The 19,143-nt window shown below is 33.5% G+C and overlaps 1 protein-coding gene across 1 annotated transcript; it reads right to left on the bottom strand.

Moving 5' to 3' along the window:
- Positions 1-1,992: 1,992 nt before the first annotated feature.
- On the bottom strand, positions 1,993-18,910 carry LOC123665536 (the record flags this gene model as incomplete). Its single annotated transcript, XM_045599828.1, has 5 exons — positions 1,993-2,138; positions 2,470-2,622; positions 12,060-12,222; positions 16,967-17,173; positions 17,908-18,910. Coding segments are annotated over 5 exons (1,611 nt in total), but the record flags the coding sequence as incomplete, so codon positions are not given.
- Between the last annotated feature and the right edge of the window lie 233 nt (positions 18,911-19,143).

Below are 19,143 nucleotides of genomic sequence, written 5' to 3'. Positions count from 1 at the left end.
ATATTGTACATTTATTATTTTGTTAGTTTTGTGACAATCCATAAATATTAATTTGTAATTATCATTTAAATGACTGGACTGCACATTAAACTATATTTTATATAAAAAAAGGTACATATCTATTATACACAGATTTCTGATAAATTTTTGCGCACAACACAATAGATATCACACTGTAGAATCTGCGTAGGAAGGGACTTTGGGTGTATATTTTTGACAACTGACTTTTTGACAACAAGACAACTTTAGTAGTTTTTTCACAACAAAAAATTACTTTACAATCATTATCTTTATTGTAATTATTAAATGTTGGAACATTTGTTTTATAATCTTTTTTCATTAGTAGTGTTTTTTTTTTTGGGAGTTGTTTAAGAAGTTGTCAAAAATCTCCCCGTCCTAATTAAAGCGAACTTTTGGAATGTTTATTTTGTTTTATTTACATAGATATTTTCTTTTATAGACTAATTACATTGTATATTAATTTATCTGTTGTATGTGACGTTTCTATATATTCTGATGTTTCTTATAAAAAACAATATTAATCGTAAATTGTCTTTTTTTACACCCTCGTGTTAATTTGCTATTCAAATATTATATAAAAGGTAAGATATATATATATATATATATATATATATATCACGTGCGTAACTTTCGAACGATTGCACCGAATCATATCTCTTTTGTCGTGTCCGTTATTGTCAAAACAAGGTAAAAATTATGGTGGTACGAAGTTCGCTGGGTCAGCTATAACTGTTCAGCTTTAATAAATAAAATAAATAGATACACGTCCTTTTCTTAAGATTCAAATAAATCTTATCTCAAATTCGTATAAATGAATAAATCGTATTCATTTCATTGGCCTCAGTCCGTCTATTGCAGACGATTTAGACAGTGTCAGAAAGACACTGTATCGCCTAGGACTCTCTTCAGGAAAACGCAACGTTGCCTAAGCTCTGCGCCACCCTCTCGACCTCACTGGCTAGGCCCACAGAACGACGAGTCGATACGTGTGGAGCCAGTTCGGCTGCAGGAGTCTTTCGAATTTTAGAGCCTTGCCACGAATGCTAGACGGAGACCCCATTCAAATCATATTATTACTAACATTTAAAACATTTAATTTTTTAAAAAGCTACTAAGTTAGTTTATATGGGCTAGTCCCGAAATAAAGATTATTATTATTAATATTATAAATTTAATATTCAAAAAAGATTAATAACATGTTCTTTAATACGAGTTCAGTTACAGGAGATATTGAAAATAAAACCTTAGAAAATTTAATTTATATAGTGAGTATTGTTTCGAATATCGACCTACTAATTATTAAATCAAGAGTGAATAGGCATCTTCTAGGCAAGTGCGCATCATCTTATGCTGCATCTTCTTATTACCAGCAGGTGATATCGCAATCAACCGCTAGTGGGTATATTTAAAAAAAAAACTAAAATTTGCCATAGGCCATATTTCATCATATCATTCATCATCATCTTTTATCAAAAACCACAAATATAACCCAAATAGTTGCGCTGTAGTCTAAAAACTTGAATCAATAAAATCGTACATAGATCATAAAACACATTTTTAAGGAATGTGGAGTTCTTGGCTATTCTTCTCTTCTGAGTCTAAATTCAGCACAAAGCCAGCCCTGCGGTCACCAACCCGCCTGCCCAGCATAGTAACTATGGGCAACACACATGAGGTCACGCTTTTTTTGGCGCGAACTTGTGTAGGTCTATGTCCAACAGTGGACTGCAATTTGCAATTGCAATAGGCTGAAATGATGATGATGATAATGATGATGATGAGTCTAAATTCCGAATCGTTGGTGGCTTTACTTTTAACTATAATAAATTAATAACTAATGTAATTTTAATTTTTAAAATGACATTTCAAAAGTGCGTATGTAACCTTTTTTTAAACATATAAGGAACCATGAAATCAGAGATACCGTTTCACAAATAAGTCATGAGCCAAAAAAGTTAATAAAATAAGGAGTCAGATTCTTCATATTTAATTTGTAGTATTTACAATAAATTAAATTCAATGTTGTTTTTAGTTAGTATGTTTCGTTATCGAACCACTGCCACATTTTTGGTTTCGTGTAATCCAGTTCGTATTCTTCGCATTTTAGGCCTGTTATCCTGAAATTAAAAAAAAAAGCATAATTATGATGATAAATAATAGTAATACGGTAGTGTGAAGTGTTTATTTTGTACAAAATTATGTGTCTAGAAAAAAAACTCAATGGTTCTCACTAGGATTCACTCCTGTGTCGGGGGTCCGGAAACACACACAATACACAAGCACAAACGCCCAGACCACGACAAACATCTGTATTGCCAATACATTTAGCATCCCACAGCACCGTTGTGACCGTTGCACTAATGCGTTGCATATATAGTAAAAAAATGTAGATTACAACTAGATGATCGCGTATTCTACAATTTAATTTTTGGTGCTTAGTAATCTTACCTGGTCCGTCTAACGCAGCGGACGATAGGATGAGCTTTCCTGAAGCACTGTGGCCCCAGGACGTTGAAGTATGTGAGGCCGATTTGCGCTGATACCAGAGAGTTGGTCTTCCGGAGACATTCACGGAATTTAGCGTCACAACTGCAGTGCGATCTACAACATACATCGAGTGAAAATTTTATGAAATGGATTTTTCATACCACACATTAGCATACACATGAGTTCATGCCATTTTTGGAGCGAACTTGTGGAGGCCTATGTCCAGCAGTGGACTGTATTAGGCTGAAGTGAGTGATGACACCACAAATTAACGTCCACCTGTTGAAAAGCGGTTACCGTAGCCTATGGATACCTGCAGCACTGTAAGCATGTTGCTGACCCTACTCCCAGTCCCCCCTTCCTCCCAGGAGTTTTGGTGACCTTACTCTCCAAGCATTGCAAGCACGTTGCTGATCCTACTCTCAACCCTCTCCTGGATTCTGGCTATCTTACTCACCACAGGAACCCAAAACTACTTTCACAGTCGGGATATTTCCTGCTATCCTCAATAATTGAAAAAAAGAATCGGATTTGTTGTCATGGTTATAGGATACGAGCCAGTCAAAAGTTATGAGGTACCCACAAAAAATACAGTCGAATCCTAGAATCAGAAGAATTTTTATAGTCAGTTAAAAGAGAAAATCGGCCCCCTTTTAACCGATTTCAAAAAAGGGGGGGTCAGGGTCAAAAAAAGGGCAACTCAGTTCGTCCATATATATATGTATGTTCGCGGATAACTTCGTCGTTTAAGAACCAATTTTGATGATTATTTTTTTGTTGGAAAGGAGATATCCTAGGAGGATCCTAAGAGAGGTACTATGATAATAAAACCAGGTATGATGATGCCATCCCAAATAAATCGAGGGGAGCCTTCGAAGATCGTAGTGACGACTAGTGCATTTGTTATTTTTTTTTTTTCGTTTACCTACGTTGTATTACTTGTCGATGTAATTGAAGTCGGTTTTTTTTTTCGTTTGCTAGCAAACACAAGTACATGAAGCTGAAAATACGATCTGTAAAATTTGTTTTGAGATGAAACGTTTTTTGAATAATAGAGGCATGGTTTTTTGACTAACTTCCGCTGCGCCGTGATATAACAAAAAAATTATATAAATTCATCATGGACGTCAGCAATTTGCTTTTGATTAATGTTACCGCGAAAATGAGGACACTTATTGTAATGACGACAACCTTTTGTCGAAGCAAGTTATTTTAATGTTTTAAATTATTACATAATACAAACTTTAAAACATTAAACATGTCAAGTTTATACAATCCTTACGTTTTTTCTGGGCATTCTTAAATATTAGAAAATCTTAAAGTAATTAATTTATGGTCCATCCATTCTCAAGTTATCGCTTGCGCTTTCGCTGTTTGAAAAATGGATGTGCAATTTAGACCCCGTGGTTGTTGACTTCAAATATAAAAAAAATTACTATATTACAAAAAAATATAAATGAACTAGCTATTCGCATTACTTCTTCCGCGTGGAATAGTGACTTTAGACAGCATTTTTTGGGTATATCTTTTGGTTTATATTGGATTATAAAAACCGTCGTTTGGGTGTTTACCAAACCGCAACCCAGTGCTGTGACCCTTGCGCTAACGCGTATAGATATATAGTATAATTGTGTTTGCTCGCAAACGAAAAAAAAACCGACTTCAATTACATCGAAGAGTAATACAACGTAGATCGACGAAAAAATAGTAATACTTTGTTCGTATTCCATATAACGCGACATTATAAAATTGTAGAATTATATAATATTTACTGTTATTTCTAACATTTTGTTAGCGATTGTAGGCAGAAATTTCATAAAAGGCCCGTCGTCGATTCGCGCGAAGCGCTGACATCGCTTATTACGGCGGGTTTTTTAGTTGAAGCGGATTTATATTGAATTACGGTTTATGTCTTTTTTATTAAAAATATGTAATGTTCATGTTTTCACACAGCTCCGATGCACGACTGGAGTTTACCCCTTCAGATCAACTGTCTAAATAGGCACAAAAAGGCTTACTAGTCTAAGAAATATATTATTACTATATCAAATTGTAAATAAATTAATGCAATAACGCCATCTATCGGAACCTAATTGCGTTATTAGAAAACGTCTGAACGCCATCTCTAACAAGGTCATTCGTTCAGTAGATTTTACTGTTCAATTTTTTCATTCCGGGGCCTTAAATGAAAATCGATTCTTAAGGAGAAAACTCCAAAAACAGTCAAGTAAATACGCCATATCAGATATAGCTCAAAAAGTTCGAGTCAAATCTCAATTATATTTAAATGGGACCACATGACAAGCACCACCTATCGATTAAAAAAAGAATCATCGATATCGATCCACCCAGTAAAATAGTAATGAGGTTAATATAACGTTGGTCGACGTAAAATAGCCAAGTAAATACCCAGTATTAGCAATAACTCAAAAATTAAAAGCTCAAATATATTTATAACGAATAAACTGCTACTCTCTACTCTAGTGGAATATTGTAATTTGATCGATAGTGAACGAAGTAATTTCATAACATTTTGATAGATGGCGTTGTGGCAAAGTATTGAACATGACCACAGTCGTCTTAACATCGTCATGTAAATACGTGTCATCAAAGATTACTCAAAAATTGCTCATTATATCTCAATCATATTTAAAACGGACGACATGACAAGTATTAGCTTTTGATTTATACAAAAAAGATCAAAATCAGTGCACCCAGTAAAAAGATATAACGTATAATACAACGTAGGGTGACGAAAAAACCGTCAAGTAAATACGCAATATTAGATATAACTCACAAATTACGAATCAAATCTCAATTAAATTTGAATGGGACCACGTGACAAATAGTAGCTTTTAATTTATATAAGAAACGTCAAAATCGGTGCACCTAGTAAAAAGTTATGAGGTATAATACAACGTAAGGTGACGAAAATAATGTCAAGTAAATACGCGTTATCAAAGATTAATCAAAAAGTAGTTATCAGATCTCGATAAAATTTATATGTGACCACATGATAAACATCAGCTTTCGATTAAAGTAAAAATTATCAAAATCGATACACCCAGTAAAAAGTTATTGCGGATTTTCAAGAGTTTCTCTCGATTTCTCTGGGATCCCATCATCAGATCCTGGTTTCCTTATCATGGTACTAAACTAGGGATATCCCCTTTCCAACAAAAAAAGAATTATCAAAATCGGTACACCCAGTAGAAAGTTATGTGGTATAATACAACGTAGGTCGACGAAAAAAGCGTCAAGTAAAAACGCATTATGAGATATAATTCGAAAAGTAGTTGTTAGATCTCAAATAAATTTAAATGGGACCAATCGGCACACACCACCTTTCGATTAAAACAAAATTTATCGAAATCGGTCTACCTGGTCAAAAGTTCTGATGTAACATACATAAAAAAAAAAAAAAAAAAAAAAAAAAAAAAAAAAAAAATACAGTCGAATTGAGAACCTCCTCCTTTTTTGGAAGTCGGTTAAAAAAATGTAGATTACAACTAAATGATTGCGTATTCGAAACCGACCTGGCTCCACTGATATTTCAAGTACTTAAGTTCTTTAGTCTTGTTTAAGCATGATTCCGCGGGTTGCGGGTTAGATTCCCGCCTGAGTCTGGGTGTAATATTTGTTTTTACATATTTATATGTGTACTATTTCTATGTATATTTATCAAAAAATATATAGTTATAATAGACGGCTGTTACCTGTAACACAAGCATTAAGTTAATAATAATAATAATAAACAATAAATATCTACACAATACACACACGGTCGTCTGTTCCCAAAGTAAGCAACTTAATGCTTGTGTTATAGGTAACAGTCGACTGGTATAGGTACATTTTTTTTGTAAACATACTTATAAATAATACATATATAAATATTTATATTACACCCAGACTCGGGGTGGGAATCGAACCCACAAGCCTCGGAGCAGAAAGCAGGTTCACTACAAACTGCGCCAACGGGCTAGTCAAGTTGCTTACCATAGGAGCAGACAACCGTGTGTGTATGTTATATGATAGTTATTTATTTTTATTTATAACAGTGAGAGATCTTGCAAAACATAACACGTTTCCGAACACTGCAAACCTGTTTAATAACGCCAATAGCAAAAGCAACATATCATATACCATAAACAATGTATCGAATTAGGCTCGAATGGATTTCTCCTAAGGATTGATGTTCTTTACTACGAGTATAATATATAATAATAATAATTGTGTACGCAAACGCAAACGAAAAAAAAACCGACTTCAATTACACCGATCAAACAACAATATAAATACAACGTACATAATACAATACATATATAAAACAGTAAATAATACAATAGATACAAGTAAGTAGACGAAAAAATAGTCAAGTAAATACGCGTTATTAGATATAACTCGAACAGTGCGATATAATTGCATTTTAAAAAATTCCAAAGATAAACATTAAACTTGTTCCAAGTTGTTCAAGTTGCTTAAGTCGTGGAAGTTACGACTTATGCTCTCGTTTTGCTTGTCGTTTAACTTTTGACATTGTTAGTAATGTCTCTGTCAGACTGAGTGCGTAATTGCTTTGCGTATTTATCGCGCGGTAGTTTTTTACTTATTCCGTTTAGTGACGCATCCTATTGTCACGTTTGTCATCATAGATAGCTGATAGCGATTGTTACTCATAGTAGGGAATATATCCGCCAACCCGTATTGGAACAGCCTGGTGGACTAAGCTCTGATCCTTCTCCTACATTGGGAAAGAGGCCTATGCCCAGTCGTGGGATATTACAGGCTGAAGTTAATTTTAAAAATTGATTTTATATTTTTGATACTTAATTTTAAAAAAAATAAAGCCACTGACACAATTAACACGCCTCCAAAAGGTGTTTTGAAATAATACTCACTCACCTAATACAGTCCACTGCTGGACACAAGTTCGCACCAAAAATGGAGTGAACTTACGCGTTTTGCCCATAGTCACCACGCTGGGCAGGCGGTTTGGCGACCGCAGGGCTGGCTTTGTCGCACCGAAGACACTGCTGCCCGTCTTCGGTCTGTATATTTCAAAGCCAGCAATTCCAAGGTGGCAGTGGAACTGTGTTATCCCTTAGTCGCCTCTTACGACACCCACGGGAAGAGAGGGGGTGGCTATATTCTTTGATGCCGTAACCACACCAAATAATTACTAGTAAATACTAAATGTTTAAAAAGTTCTATATTGTTTTCTTTTGATTAAAGCTTATGGTTCAAAATCAAATCGGGCTTTAAGTCGGTTTTGATTCGTCATTTTACAAAAAAGAAAATTAGTGAAGTATTATAGTTGTAAGTTGAATTTGGTTCTGCTGTAGCCAACATGACTAAAAATGATTTTCATTTTGGATTTTTACAACACGAGAAGTGTTGCAAGCGCTTTGTCGATCCTACCCTCGCTGTCGTAATAACGTATCGAAGCTTAGCTACGAAGGAGCCATTATAAAGTCGATAATCTGCCACTGTGATACGCGTAACACTAAAATATAGTGCCAACTAACAATTAATCCTAAAATATGATAGCAATTATCTTAATATAGTTATGCAAATATACACAAATAAACGAAATAAAGTATTATTTTGTAATAATTGCACGGTCTTGAGGAATTAAGTCCGTTGCGTTTTTTATTATCAAATTATATTTTATGGACCATTAGAATTCCGCATGCGAATCAGAAATTTACCAGATTTATCAAAGATTAGGAGACCCAAGGTTAAGTTATTTATACATATTTATCTACCTTTTAACCGACTTCCAAGAAAAAGAGCTTCTAAATTCGATTTTTTTTTTTTTTTTTTTGTATATTATTTCAGAACTTTTGACTGGGTGGATCGATTTCGATGATTTTTTTTTTTAGTCGAAAGGTAGTGTAAGTTTGTATTCCCATTTAAATTTAATTGAGATCTGACAAGTACTTTTAGAATTATATCTAATTATGCGTATTTACTTGACTATTTTTTCGTCGACCTACGTTGTATTATACCGCATAACTTTTTACTGGGTGTACCGATTTCAATAATTTTTATTTTTATCAAAAACTGATGCTTGTTTTGCAATCCCATTTAAATTTTATCGAGATATTTATTAAATATCAAAGATGACTCAAAACACTAGATGTTAGAAACTTTCATGGTCATTAAGTTGACCTAGCTATTTATTTCTTTACTTTTTAACCGACTTCCAAAAAAGGAGGAGGTTCTCAATTCGACTGTATTTTTTTTTTATTTTTTATGTATGTTACATCAGAACTTTTGACCAGGTAGACCGATTTCGACAAATTTTGTTTTAATCGAAAGGTGGTGTGTGCCGATTGGTCCCATTTAAATTTATTTAAGATCTAACAACTACTTTTCGAATTATATCTAATAATGCGTTTTTACTTGACGCTTTTTTCGTCGACCTACGTTGTATTATACCACATAACTTTCTACTGGGTGTACCGATTTTGATAGTTCTTTTTTTGTTGGAAAGGGGATATTCCTAGTTTGGTACCATGATAAGGAAACCAGGATCTGATGATGGGATCCCAGAGAAATCGAGGGAAACTCTTGAAAATCCGCAATAACTTTTTACTGGGTGTATCGATTTTGATAATTTTTACTTTAATCGAAAGCTGATGTTTATCATGTGGTCACATATAAATTTTATCGAGATCTGATAACTACTTTTTGATTAATCTTTGATAACGCGTATTTACTTGACATTATTTTCGTCACCTTACATTGTATTATACCTCATAACTTTTTACTGGGTGCACCGATTTTGACGTTTCTTATATAAATTAAAAGCTACTATTCGTCACGTGGTCCCATTCAAATTTAATTGAGATTTGATTAGTAATTTGTGAGTTATATCTAATATTGCGTATTTACTTTACGGTTTTTTCGTCACCCTACGTTGTATTATACGTTATATCTTTTTACTGGGTGCACTGATTTTGATCTTTTTTGTATAAATCAAAAGCTAATACTTGTCATGTCGTCCGTTTTAAATATGATTGAGATATAATGAGCAATTTTTGAGTAATCTTTGATGACACGTATTTACATGACGATGTTAAGACGACTGTGGTCATGTTCAATACTTTGCCACAACGCCATCTATCAAAATTTAATGAAATTACTTCGTTCACTATCGATCAAATTACAATATTCCACTAGAGTAGAGAGTAGCAGTTTATTCGTTATAAATATATTTGAGCTTTTAATTTTTGAGTTATCGCTAATACTGGGTATTTACTTGGCTATTTTACGTCGACCAACGTTATATTAAAACCTCATTACTATTTTACTGGGTGGACCGATATCGATGATTCTTTTTTTAATCGATAGGTGGTGCTTGTCATGTGGTCCCGATAAAATATAATTGAGATTTGACTCGAACTTTTTGAGCTATATCTGATATGGCGTATTTACTTGACTGTTTTTGGAGTTTTCTCCTTAAGAATCGATTTTCATTTAAGGCCCCGGAATGAAAAAATTGAACAGTAACATCTACTGAACGAATGACCTTGTTAGAGATGGCGTTCAGACGTTTTCTAATAACGCAATTAGGTTCCGATAGATGGCGTTATTGCATTCATTTATTTACAATTTGATATATATAGTAATAATGTATTTCTTAGACTAGTAAGCCTTTTTGTGCCTATTTAGACAGTTGATCTGAAGGGGTAAACTCCAGTCGTGCATCGGAGCTGTGTGAAAACATGAACAGTACATATTTTTAATAAAAAAGACATAAACCGTAATTCAATATAAATCCGCTTCAACTAAAAAACCCGCCGTAATAAGCGATGTCAGCGCTTCGCGCGAATCGACGACGGGCCTTTTATGAAATTTCTGCCTACAATCGCTAACAAAATGTTAGAAATAACAGTAGAACATTATATAATTCTACAATTTTATAATGTCGCGTTATATGGAATACGAACAAAGTATTACTATTTTTTCGTCGATCTACGTTGTATTACTCTTCGATGTAATTGAAGTCGGTTTTTTTTTCGTTTGCGAGCAAACACAATTATGTACATAAGAGGGACATACAGTTTAGTTCTAAAACAATAGAATCTTAACAACAATCTCTTTCAGACCAAGGTGAAGAATACGGTGATATAAATGACAATAAAAATTGTACAGATTAATTTTTAATTTTTAATATTTGACAGAATTACCTGAAACATGTTTCTCTGAATACTATAATTCTTTTTAAGATTTTTGAATTTTTATTAGCGCAGCTTGTTAATTAAAAAATATTTGTTGTCTGTTCCTAAGTTGGATTAAATGCTTGTGTTGCATATAATAACAAACTGATAAATTAGTTTTTGGCTCTAATAATAAATAAACATATAACGGAAAAAAAACCGTTTCATATTAAAATAATCGTATTAATGTTACACGCACCATAAAAAAAATATGAATTTTTTATTTTGTTTCTCGAAGACATAAATGATATTAAGATTACGAAACATAGTATAATAATATTTAAAATGTTATGCCTTCTGGTACGCGTATCTGTGTTAAGTTACTTAAACGCCAAGGGAAAGTATGTTACTACATATTATACCATAAAGGTATGGCTTGGCCTTGCTGACGGCTCGTTTCAACCCACGGCTCCGTTTTATTTTTTTATTTTTTTTTACAACAATTTTGGCAAACAAGCGTAAGGTCGACCTGATGGTAAGCTGATACCGTAAACCATTAGACAGCTGCAGCACCAGGAGCATTGCAAATGCACTGCCAAACCTAATCCGATCCGATTGAAGTGAGACCTCTTAGCAAAAATTCAGATATCTTTAACAGACTTCAAAAAAGAGGTTCCAATCTCTTTTTTTAATTTGTTTTTATGTGTCTTACCTCACAAGTTTTTGTTGGGTATACCCATTTTAAATGGTTCTTTTTGCAATCGAAATCTGTCGCTTGTCATATATGTATATTATTAATCTTGGGCTTGATGGCTTTCGATTTCGCCAATGTCACGTGGGATAGAAAAAACACGAAGGAGAATGATCAGCGTGGTTGAGATTGGAAGCTACATTGATTATACAGATCGAAAAAAAAATAGTCAGGCTTTTGTATAATTATGTATATTCCGTTTAAATTTGAGCGTGACCGACGAGTACTTTTTGAGTTATACTTAATAATGCGTATTAAATTGACTATTTCTTCAACTACCCACGTATTACTCGTCAATGCAAATTGCAGTTGATTTATCATGTAAATGTATCAATCGAGAAAACCATACATGTAGTTTAGTTTGCGTTAGGATGACTCTTAAAAAAATTTTTTTGGCCTGCCGTTTGGAGGGAACTCTTAAAACACTTTAAGCTGACATATGGTACGAGACTCGAAAAATTAAAGATTCCTTTTTGGGCCTGCCCAAATTGACGAGACTAACGAGACTCATTTTTCGTTTGTCGATGTAAATTCATTCGCTATCAGCCATTTCGAATTGAAATCACACGTATCTGGATATAAGAATTTATTATTGAAGTCATTATTAGTAAGAAAAATTGACCCAGAAGCCTTACCTCGTAAACAATCCAGTGTTGGTGAGACCGAACCTAGTTTCCCCGGCCGCGATGTACATCTTGCAAGCGTCGTGCTGCCGGCAGCACGTGTCAGTGAAGAAGAAGAGGCCCAGGTCACTTGACCGGGCCTGGGGCGAGTGGCCGTCCCCGCACCATATTGTACCTGGAAAGGAAAACCCATACTGAACATTTTCAGATTGAAGGATTTGTGTATTTGACGACGCGTTAGCGCAACGGACATAGCTTACGGCTGTTGCTTTGGCTGTTGCGGATTCCCGCACGTGTCATTGTGCAGGCTACACATATGGTTCCACATTCAGCCCTTGTGGGTGATTTATATTCCGAAATTTCGAGATTTTCCATACGAAAATCGCCGTTAGTCCTGTAGAAGTTTGTCTTTGTAGCGACCGTGACAATTTTAAAAGATATAGTTACCTCGACAGTGTTTCTTGTATTTATTTATTTTATTTAATAGTAACCCGGGGTGGAAGCTTCACACGGGTGCAATGTCGATACTAAATATAAAATATAAAATAATTATTTGCAATGTAAGCGCAAAAAAGTGTTTATTTACATTAGAAACCTCTAAAACTCAGTCCTCTAAACATCAGTGTACCTCTACTCTATTAAGCATGTATTACACATATAAACCTTTCTCTGGCATCACTCTATTTACTAAAGAAAACCGCATCAAAATCCGTTGCGTAGTTTTTAAAGATCTAAGCATACAAACAGCGGGAAGCGACTTTGTTTTATACTATGTAGTGCAAAACAAATACACACAGTTACAAACAAAGCTTAAAGATAGTTTGAACAAGAAAGAAGTACAATGGGCGGACTTACGGCTAATTAGCCATTTCTTCCAGACAACTCAGACATAAAAAGGTTTATATCACTTTGTCTTAGTAGAATCTAATAAACAAGGTAAAAATATTTTTTTGAAAGTTGAAAAATTAAATAAATTTAAAGGAATTAAAAGCAAAATTATAAAGATTATATTTAAAGAATGCCTAGATTGTTTCCAACCCTTTATTATACTAACTAGAATAACTAAGTTATAGTACATAATGTGATAATTATGTAGTCACCAGAACTACATAATTATTACTTTAAATAACATTTATGTTAACCAATAGTCGACAATCACATGCTTTGATCTTATTTTACCGGTAACCGTTTATATATATATATATATATATATATACAACTAGGTCGACAAACACGCGTACGGCACACCTGATGGTAAATGATTACCGTAGCCTATAGACGCCTGCAACACATAGAAGCATCACAACCCCCCAGGAATTCTAGTCACCTTACTAACCAATGGAACAACACTGCTTGAAAGCAGTATTATTTAGCTGTGATCTTCTGTAAGGTCGAGGTACTTCAGATTTTAAGCAGGATATTTTCTGCTGTACCCTAGTCCTAGCTTCAGTTAAAATATGATTATCTCTTTCTTTGGGACTATATCAGCAGGAGGTAAAACAGACACTTCGGACCTCTTTCACTTTATCTAATTAACTGCAACCCTTAATTTTATAGGTAGAGAATAGAAATATATGAGCGATAAAATGAAATGGAATGGAGAAACAGAAAAATTCGCTAGAATTCAATGTCAGCTTTATCCGTTAGATATAGTTACACATGGAATAACCTTTCGATACTTATGCGCAATCAATGATACGGACTTTTACTTAACCAGCGCATAACAAAATCAATATAAATATCTCTTTATTCGGCTTAGGAGTTACTTTAGCTAATAAATACTTTCTAAATTAAAATTAAAATTACACAGAACAATAACGCACTGTATAAACAAAAAAAAAACGTGCCAATTAGCAAACTTTTAACGTTTTGTAATTCACGTTTCAACTTTCAAGACACGCAATGACTTGTGACATTTATTGAAATGTGAAAATTGGGACTTCACCAATTCGCACTGTTGACTCTGTTACCTTCAAAAAGGAATAAAACGATCATTTCGTGTCTGTTTTTAACCGACTTAAAAAGGAGGAGGTTACTCAATTCGACCGTATATATATATACATATTTTTTTCTTTTTTTAATGTATGTTCGGGGATAACTTTGTCGTTTATGGACCGATTTTAATAATTCTTCTTTTGTTGGAAAGGAGATATCACAATGGTGATACAATGCTAAGGAAACTAGGATCTGATGATGGAACCCCAGAGAAATCGGGGGAAACCCTCGAAAATCGTAGTGACGACTAGTGCGTTTGTTAATTTTTTTCGTCTACTTACGAGAGACACTATACACGACTTACACAAATTACATACTTGAGCAAACACAATTATGTAATTTGTGTTTTATTGATATAAAAATAATTATATTTAAATAAGTGTATATGTATGTTTTTATAAGAATTCTTACGTTCATAATTAATTATTAATGTATTAATTTTTATATAATTTGTCATAATATTTTAGTTTCTGCTTTCATTGTTTATATGATTCTTATTAATGTGCGATTTTCAGCTCTTCTGTAAATTGTTTGTTTTTTAAAACTTTCTTGATATATGAATTTTTTGTATCAATTTTTAATTTATTGTAAAATAAAAAAATGTGTCGTTTAATAATAGCAATAGTTTTGTTTTAATCACATCTTTTATAATATTCTACAATTTTAAATCGTACTTAATGTTCGTAATAAGTACTTTTGAATGTGCTGGAAGACATTTCTTCTACAGATAAATAATAAGAGAGAGGCGTACACATTTTATATTTGTGTGCTAATATTGAAAAGGCTAATGATTTTAAGATAACTATGTCTTTACACAGTTTGAACGTACTTTTCCTTACTCATTAGTCAAATTGGACACTATGTGCGAAATTTATCTAAATAGCTTTGCGCTTTCTCTTGTGGGGAACAAAATCATATTTTATGTCACTTTGTGTTTCTGTCAAACAGTTATTTAAAATAACACATTTATAAAATAATTTTCTCTCTAACTCAACAACTTTTACAGATAAAAATAGACTCAGTTTGGATATTTGTAAAGGCTTCTATCACGTTATTTTATTTTTAGGTTTTGTTTTAGATCATTATTTTTCGAATACATTACAATTAGAATACGTTTTTTCGTCTTCATCTGGACATCATTGATAAAATATCGCTTCAGCCTGTAATATCCCACTACTGGGCATAGGCCTCTTTCCCCATGTAGGAGAAGGATTAGAGCTTAATCCACCACGCTGGTCCAATGCGGGTTGGCAGATATATTCCCTACTATGAGTAACGATCGCTATCATGTGTACATGATAACAACCGGGACCGACGGCTTAACGTGCTCTCCGAGGCACGGTGGGGAGACCCACAAGGACTGCAGAAACACCCAGACCACGGCAAACACCTGTATGACCAATACAAATGTTTGTCATGTGCAAGGATCAAACTCGAAACCGCCAGCGCAACAGATACAATCCATGGCTGTAACCGTTGTGCCAACGCGGCGTCTATATAGATAAAATATCGGGAATCTTAAAATAATATTTATTATAATAATAATATTTATTATTTTGAGATTCCCAATTTTAACGCCATTTTAACCGACTTCCAAAAAAGGATAACGTTCTTAATTCGATTAAATCTTTTTTAACTTGTACCGCTAAGTTTTGTCTGAGTGGACCAGTTTTGTTGATATTTTTTAATCGAATAGATTCGCGTGTCATGTGGTCTCTTTTAAATTTAATTGCGATCTGACAAGTACTTTTCGAGTTAAACAATATCTAATAATAGGTGTTTACTTAACTATTTTTTCGTCGACCTACGTTGTATTATACCGCATAAGTTTTTACTAGCTGTTATTTTGATGATTTTTGTTTTAATCAAAAAGTGATGATTGTCTTGTTGTTCCATTTTTCAAATTTGATCAAGATTTGATGACTAATTTTTGCGTAATCTTGGATAACGCGTATTTACTTAACTATTTTTACGTCTGCCTACGTTATATTACTTGTCGTTGTAATTGCAGTCGGTTTTTTTTTTCGTTGGCGAGCGAACACAATTACATAGTATAAAACAAAGATGCTTTCCGCTGTCTCTATGCTTAGATCTTTGAAACTACGCAACGGATTTTGATGCGGTTTTCTTTAGTAAATAGAGGAATTACAGAGGAAGGCTTATATGTATAATACATGAATAATATAGTAGAGGAACACTGATAGTTTTTGCAACCGAGCGAAGCCGGGGCTGGCGCTAGTTAGTTATAAATTAATATAATATAATAAAATGGTAGGAAAGTCAAAACTGTACATTGAATATTTTTTTAAAAGAATACTCTATCTACAATCGATACCGAAGCAAAAAATATAGTTTTTAGAATTTTTGTCTGTTTGTCTGTATGTATGTCCGGGATAAACTCAAAAAGTACTGCATGGATTTACTTCAAATTTGGCACGAATATTATTAACAACGTGTAATCTAACGACGCATATTTGAATGTTGTTGTTATTATGTTAATAACCATGTCATAAGCTAGCTTCACACTATAAATAAAGACATTCTGTAGTATATTTAGTATCAGCATTGCACCCGTGCGAAGCCGGGGCGGGTCGCTAGTAAATTAATATCATTGAATAATATCATGAATTTGTAATTTCATGCCAATATAATACAAAATTATGGATATAACGTTATTTTGGACATACATAAATAAAATGTATCAAGATTGTCTATGGTTTTTAAAGAAGCATTAATTAATATATTTTAATGTATGTGTGTGTGTATGTGTGTGTGTGTGTGTTAATATGTAACATACAATTATAAAGTTTTAATAACAACCTTATACAATAATTAATTTTGAATAATTGTTTTATACAAATACTACCATGTACGCGTATGTGTTTATGTGTGTGTTTTATGTGAGTTAAAATAGAAGAACTTACCAGGATAAATAGCCTGTACTCGATCTTTAAACACATCGACCATAGAGTTGGCAACGTTGGCAACGCTAGTTACTCCAGACGCCAAGCTGTTGATGAAGCCCCGGTCGCTGTCCAGAGAACCGATGTCTCTGACGCCGGCCATAAGCTGGCTGAGTGGTTTGCTCAACCCTGAAGATATTGTCTTTATCACACCTCGTGTGAATTGACCTGTATTAGAAGGATTTATACTTTAGTCCTGAACTGAGAAATATCCTGCTCAAAATCTGGTGTAGCCCGACTAGGGAAGTACCGCTACTTTACCGTAAATCACAGCTAAATAATGCTTCCAAGCAGTGTTGTGTTCGCCCGTGTTGCGATTAAGGCACCACAGTTCCTGGGGGTATTGGGGGTAGGGTGAACAACTAAATGAGTCACAAATATTAGTAGTAGGCTGAGCGTGAAGATCGGCCACGTTTGTATTGGTGTATGTCTTAGTATTACGTACTTCATAAGTAAATTGTAAAAGTCTTGTGAGTAAATAAAGAAACATATATGTAATTTCTAACAAAAATAATAAATTTAAAACAATGCAGTTTTCATAGCATGACGTCATTGCTGTTGCAGTGTGTTTTTTTTTATATTTATGCTTATTATTATTATTTATATTTTTTAAATTTATGCAGTTCAAATGTATGCAAAAAACCGACACGGAAATCTTAAGGTTATTTTGATGAATGTCCTTACCATATAAATAATTATAACTTCAGCTAAGCTAAAAAAAAAATTCAAGTTGAAATTCAAAACATTTACATGTACGTCTTTCAAATATTATTTTGAGAATATCTCGATAAAACGACAGAACTACAAAAATTAAGCACTCCTTCCTAATTTAGGGTCTTTAAAAGGTGTAGAATTGTCAAGACATCAAAACGGTATGAAAATATATGCAAGATTTACTGTACCTATTCCTCCATTTTCCTCTCGGCTCCTCAATTTCTCAGCTTCTAACATTTCATTCTGTCTCTGCATCCGCTTGAACAAATCATATAAGCCTTTTGGAACTACTTTTTCTGCTACACTTTCTACTACGCTTTCTACAACACTACCCGCAAAGCCGAATATAACCGATAGAGCATCTGTTTTCGGGGCAGGTGTTGGAACAATGTCTTTAGTGTCATAGTAATCTTCTGGAACCTCGGTTGTATCTTCTATATCTAGTTCTGTGAATAATGGTACTTTTCTGTTAATTTCTGTACTGTCTTCATCATTTCTCTTTATAGTAGCATTTATTTCAGTATTACTACTATTTAATGCTGTTTCTGTTGTGTTTTTAACTATTATAAAAGCTTCCGTCGTGTCCTCAACTGTTAAAAGCTTAACATCAGGATTTTCTGTCACTGATTCATATGTGTAATTTAGTTGTGATTCGTTTGGTATTATTATTTTAGCTTCGGTTGTTATTTCATTTGTTGTAAATCTTGTTGTCATTTCATAGAATACTGTTGTTGAATTAACATCTTCAGGTATTTCTGTGGATACTGGTAAAGTCACTGTTTGATTTATAATAATATTGACTGGTGTTTTTTCTGTAGTTGATAATGGGATTACAGTTAAATCAGGTTCTGGTGTAGTTTCAACTAATGTTAGTGTGCTTTCTGTTGTACTCAATAATTCGATGGGTATTACACTTATTTCTGTTGTAATTTGTTCTGTGGTTTCAGTTGTGTCAGCTACTGGATATACAGTAGTTTCATTAATAGTATCTGTGTTACCTTTTTCACTTACGTTAACACTTTTGTTTCGTTCATGTGACTCTTCATCTTCCTCAAATTCGTATCTGTATGCATTTTTATTAAAATTACTTGAACTCCACGGAAGTACTTCATGTTTCTTATCGTATTTAATGGAGTATTCATCGTCGAAGTCTATTATGTCATTATCAATCTCATTTTGATTATTTTCATTAAACGTTTTTATATCAATGGACTTAGATGTTACAAATGCTAAATAACTTAAAAATATGGCACTTATTTCAAGCTTCATTTTTCACCGCGCGTTCATATCCATGTCCGTCTGAAACAATAAAAATGTTTTGTGAACGAGAAAAAAACAAATAGAAAAAGGTTAGTTTGTCATTGATCTAAATGTTTACTAGACTGTAATGTTGCATCAATTTTGATATCAGCAATTTTTCAAAT

This window comes from Melitaea cinxia, chromosome 24 (genome assembly GCF_905220565.1).
Source record: "Melitaea cinxia chromosome 24, ilMelCinx1.1, whole genome shotgun sequence".
NCBI classification, from domain to species: Eukaryota; Metazoa; Arthropoda; class Insecta; order Lepidoptera; family Nymphalidae; genus Melitaea; species Melitaea cinxia.
Note: the sequence above shows the minus strand (reverse complement) of the source record. Positions and strands in the feature narration are given on the sequence as shown.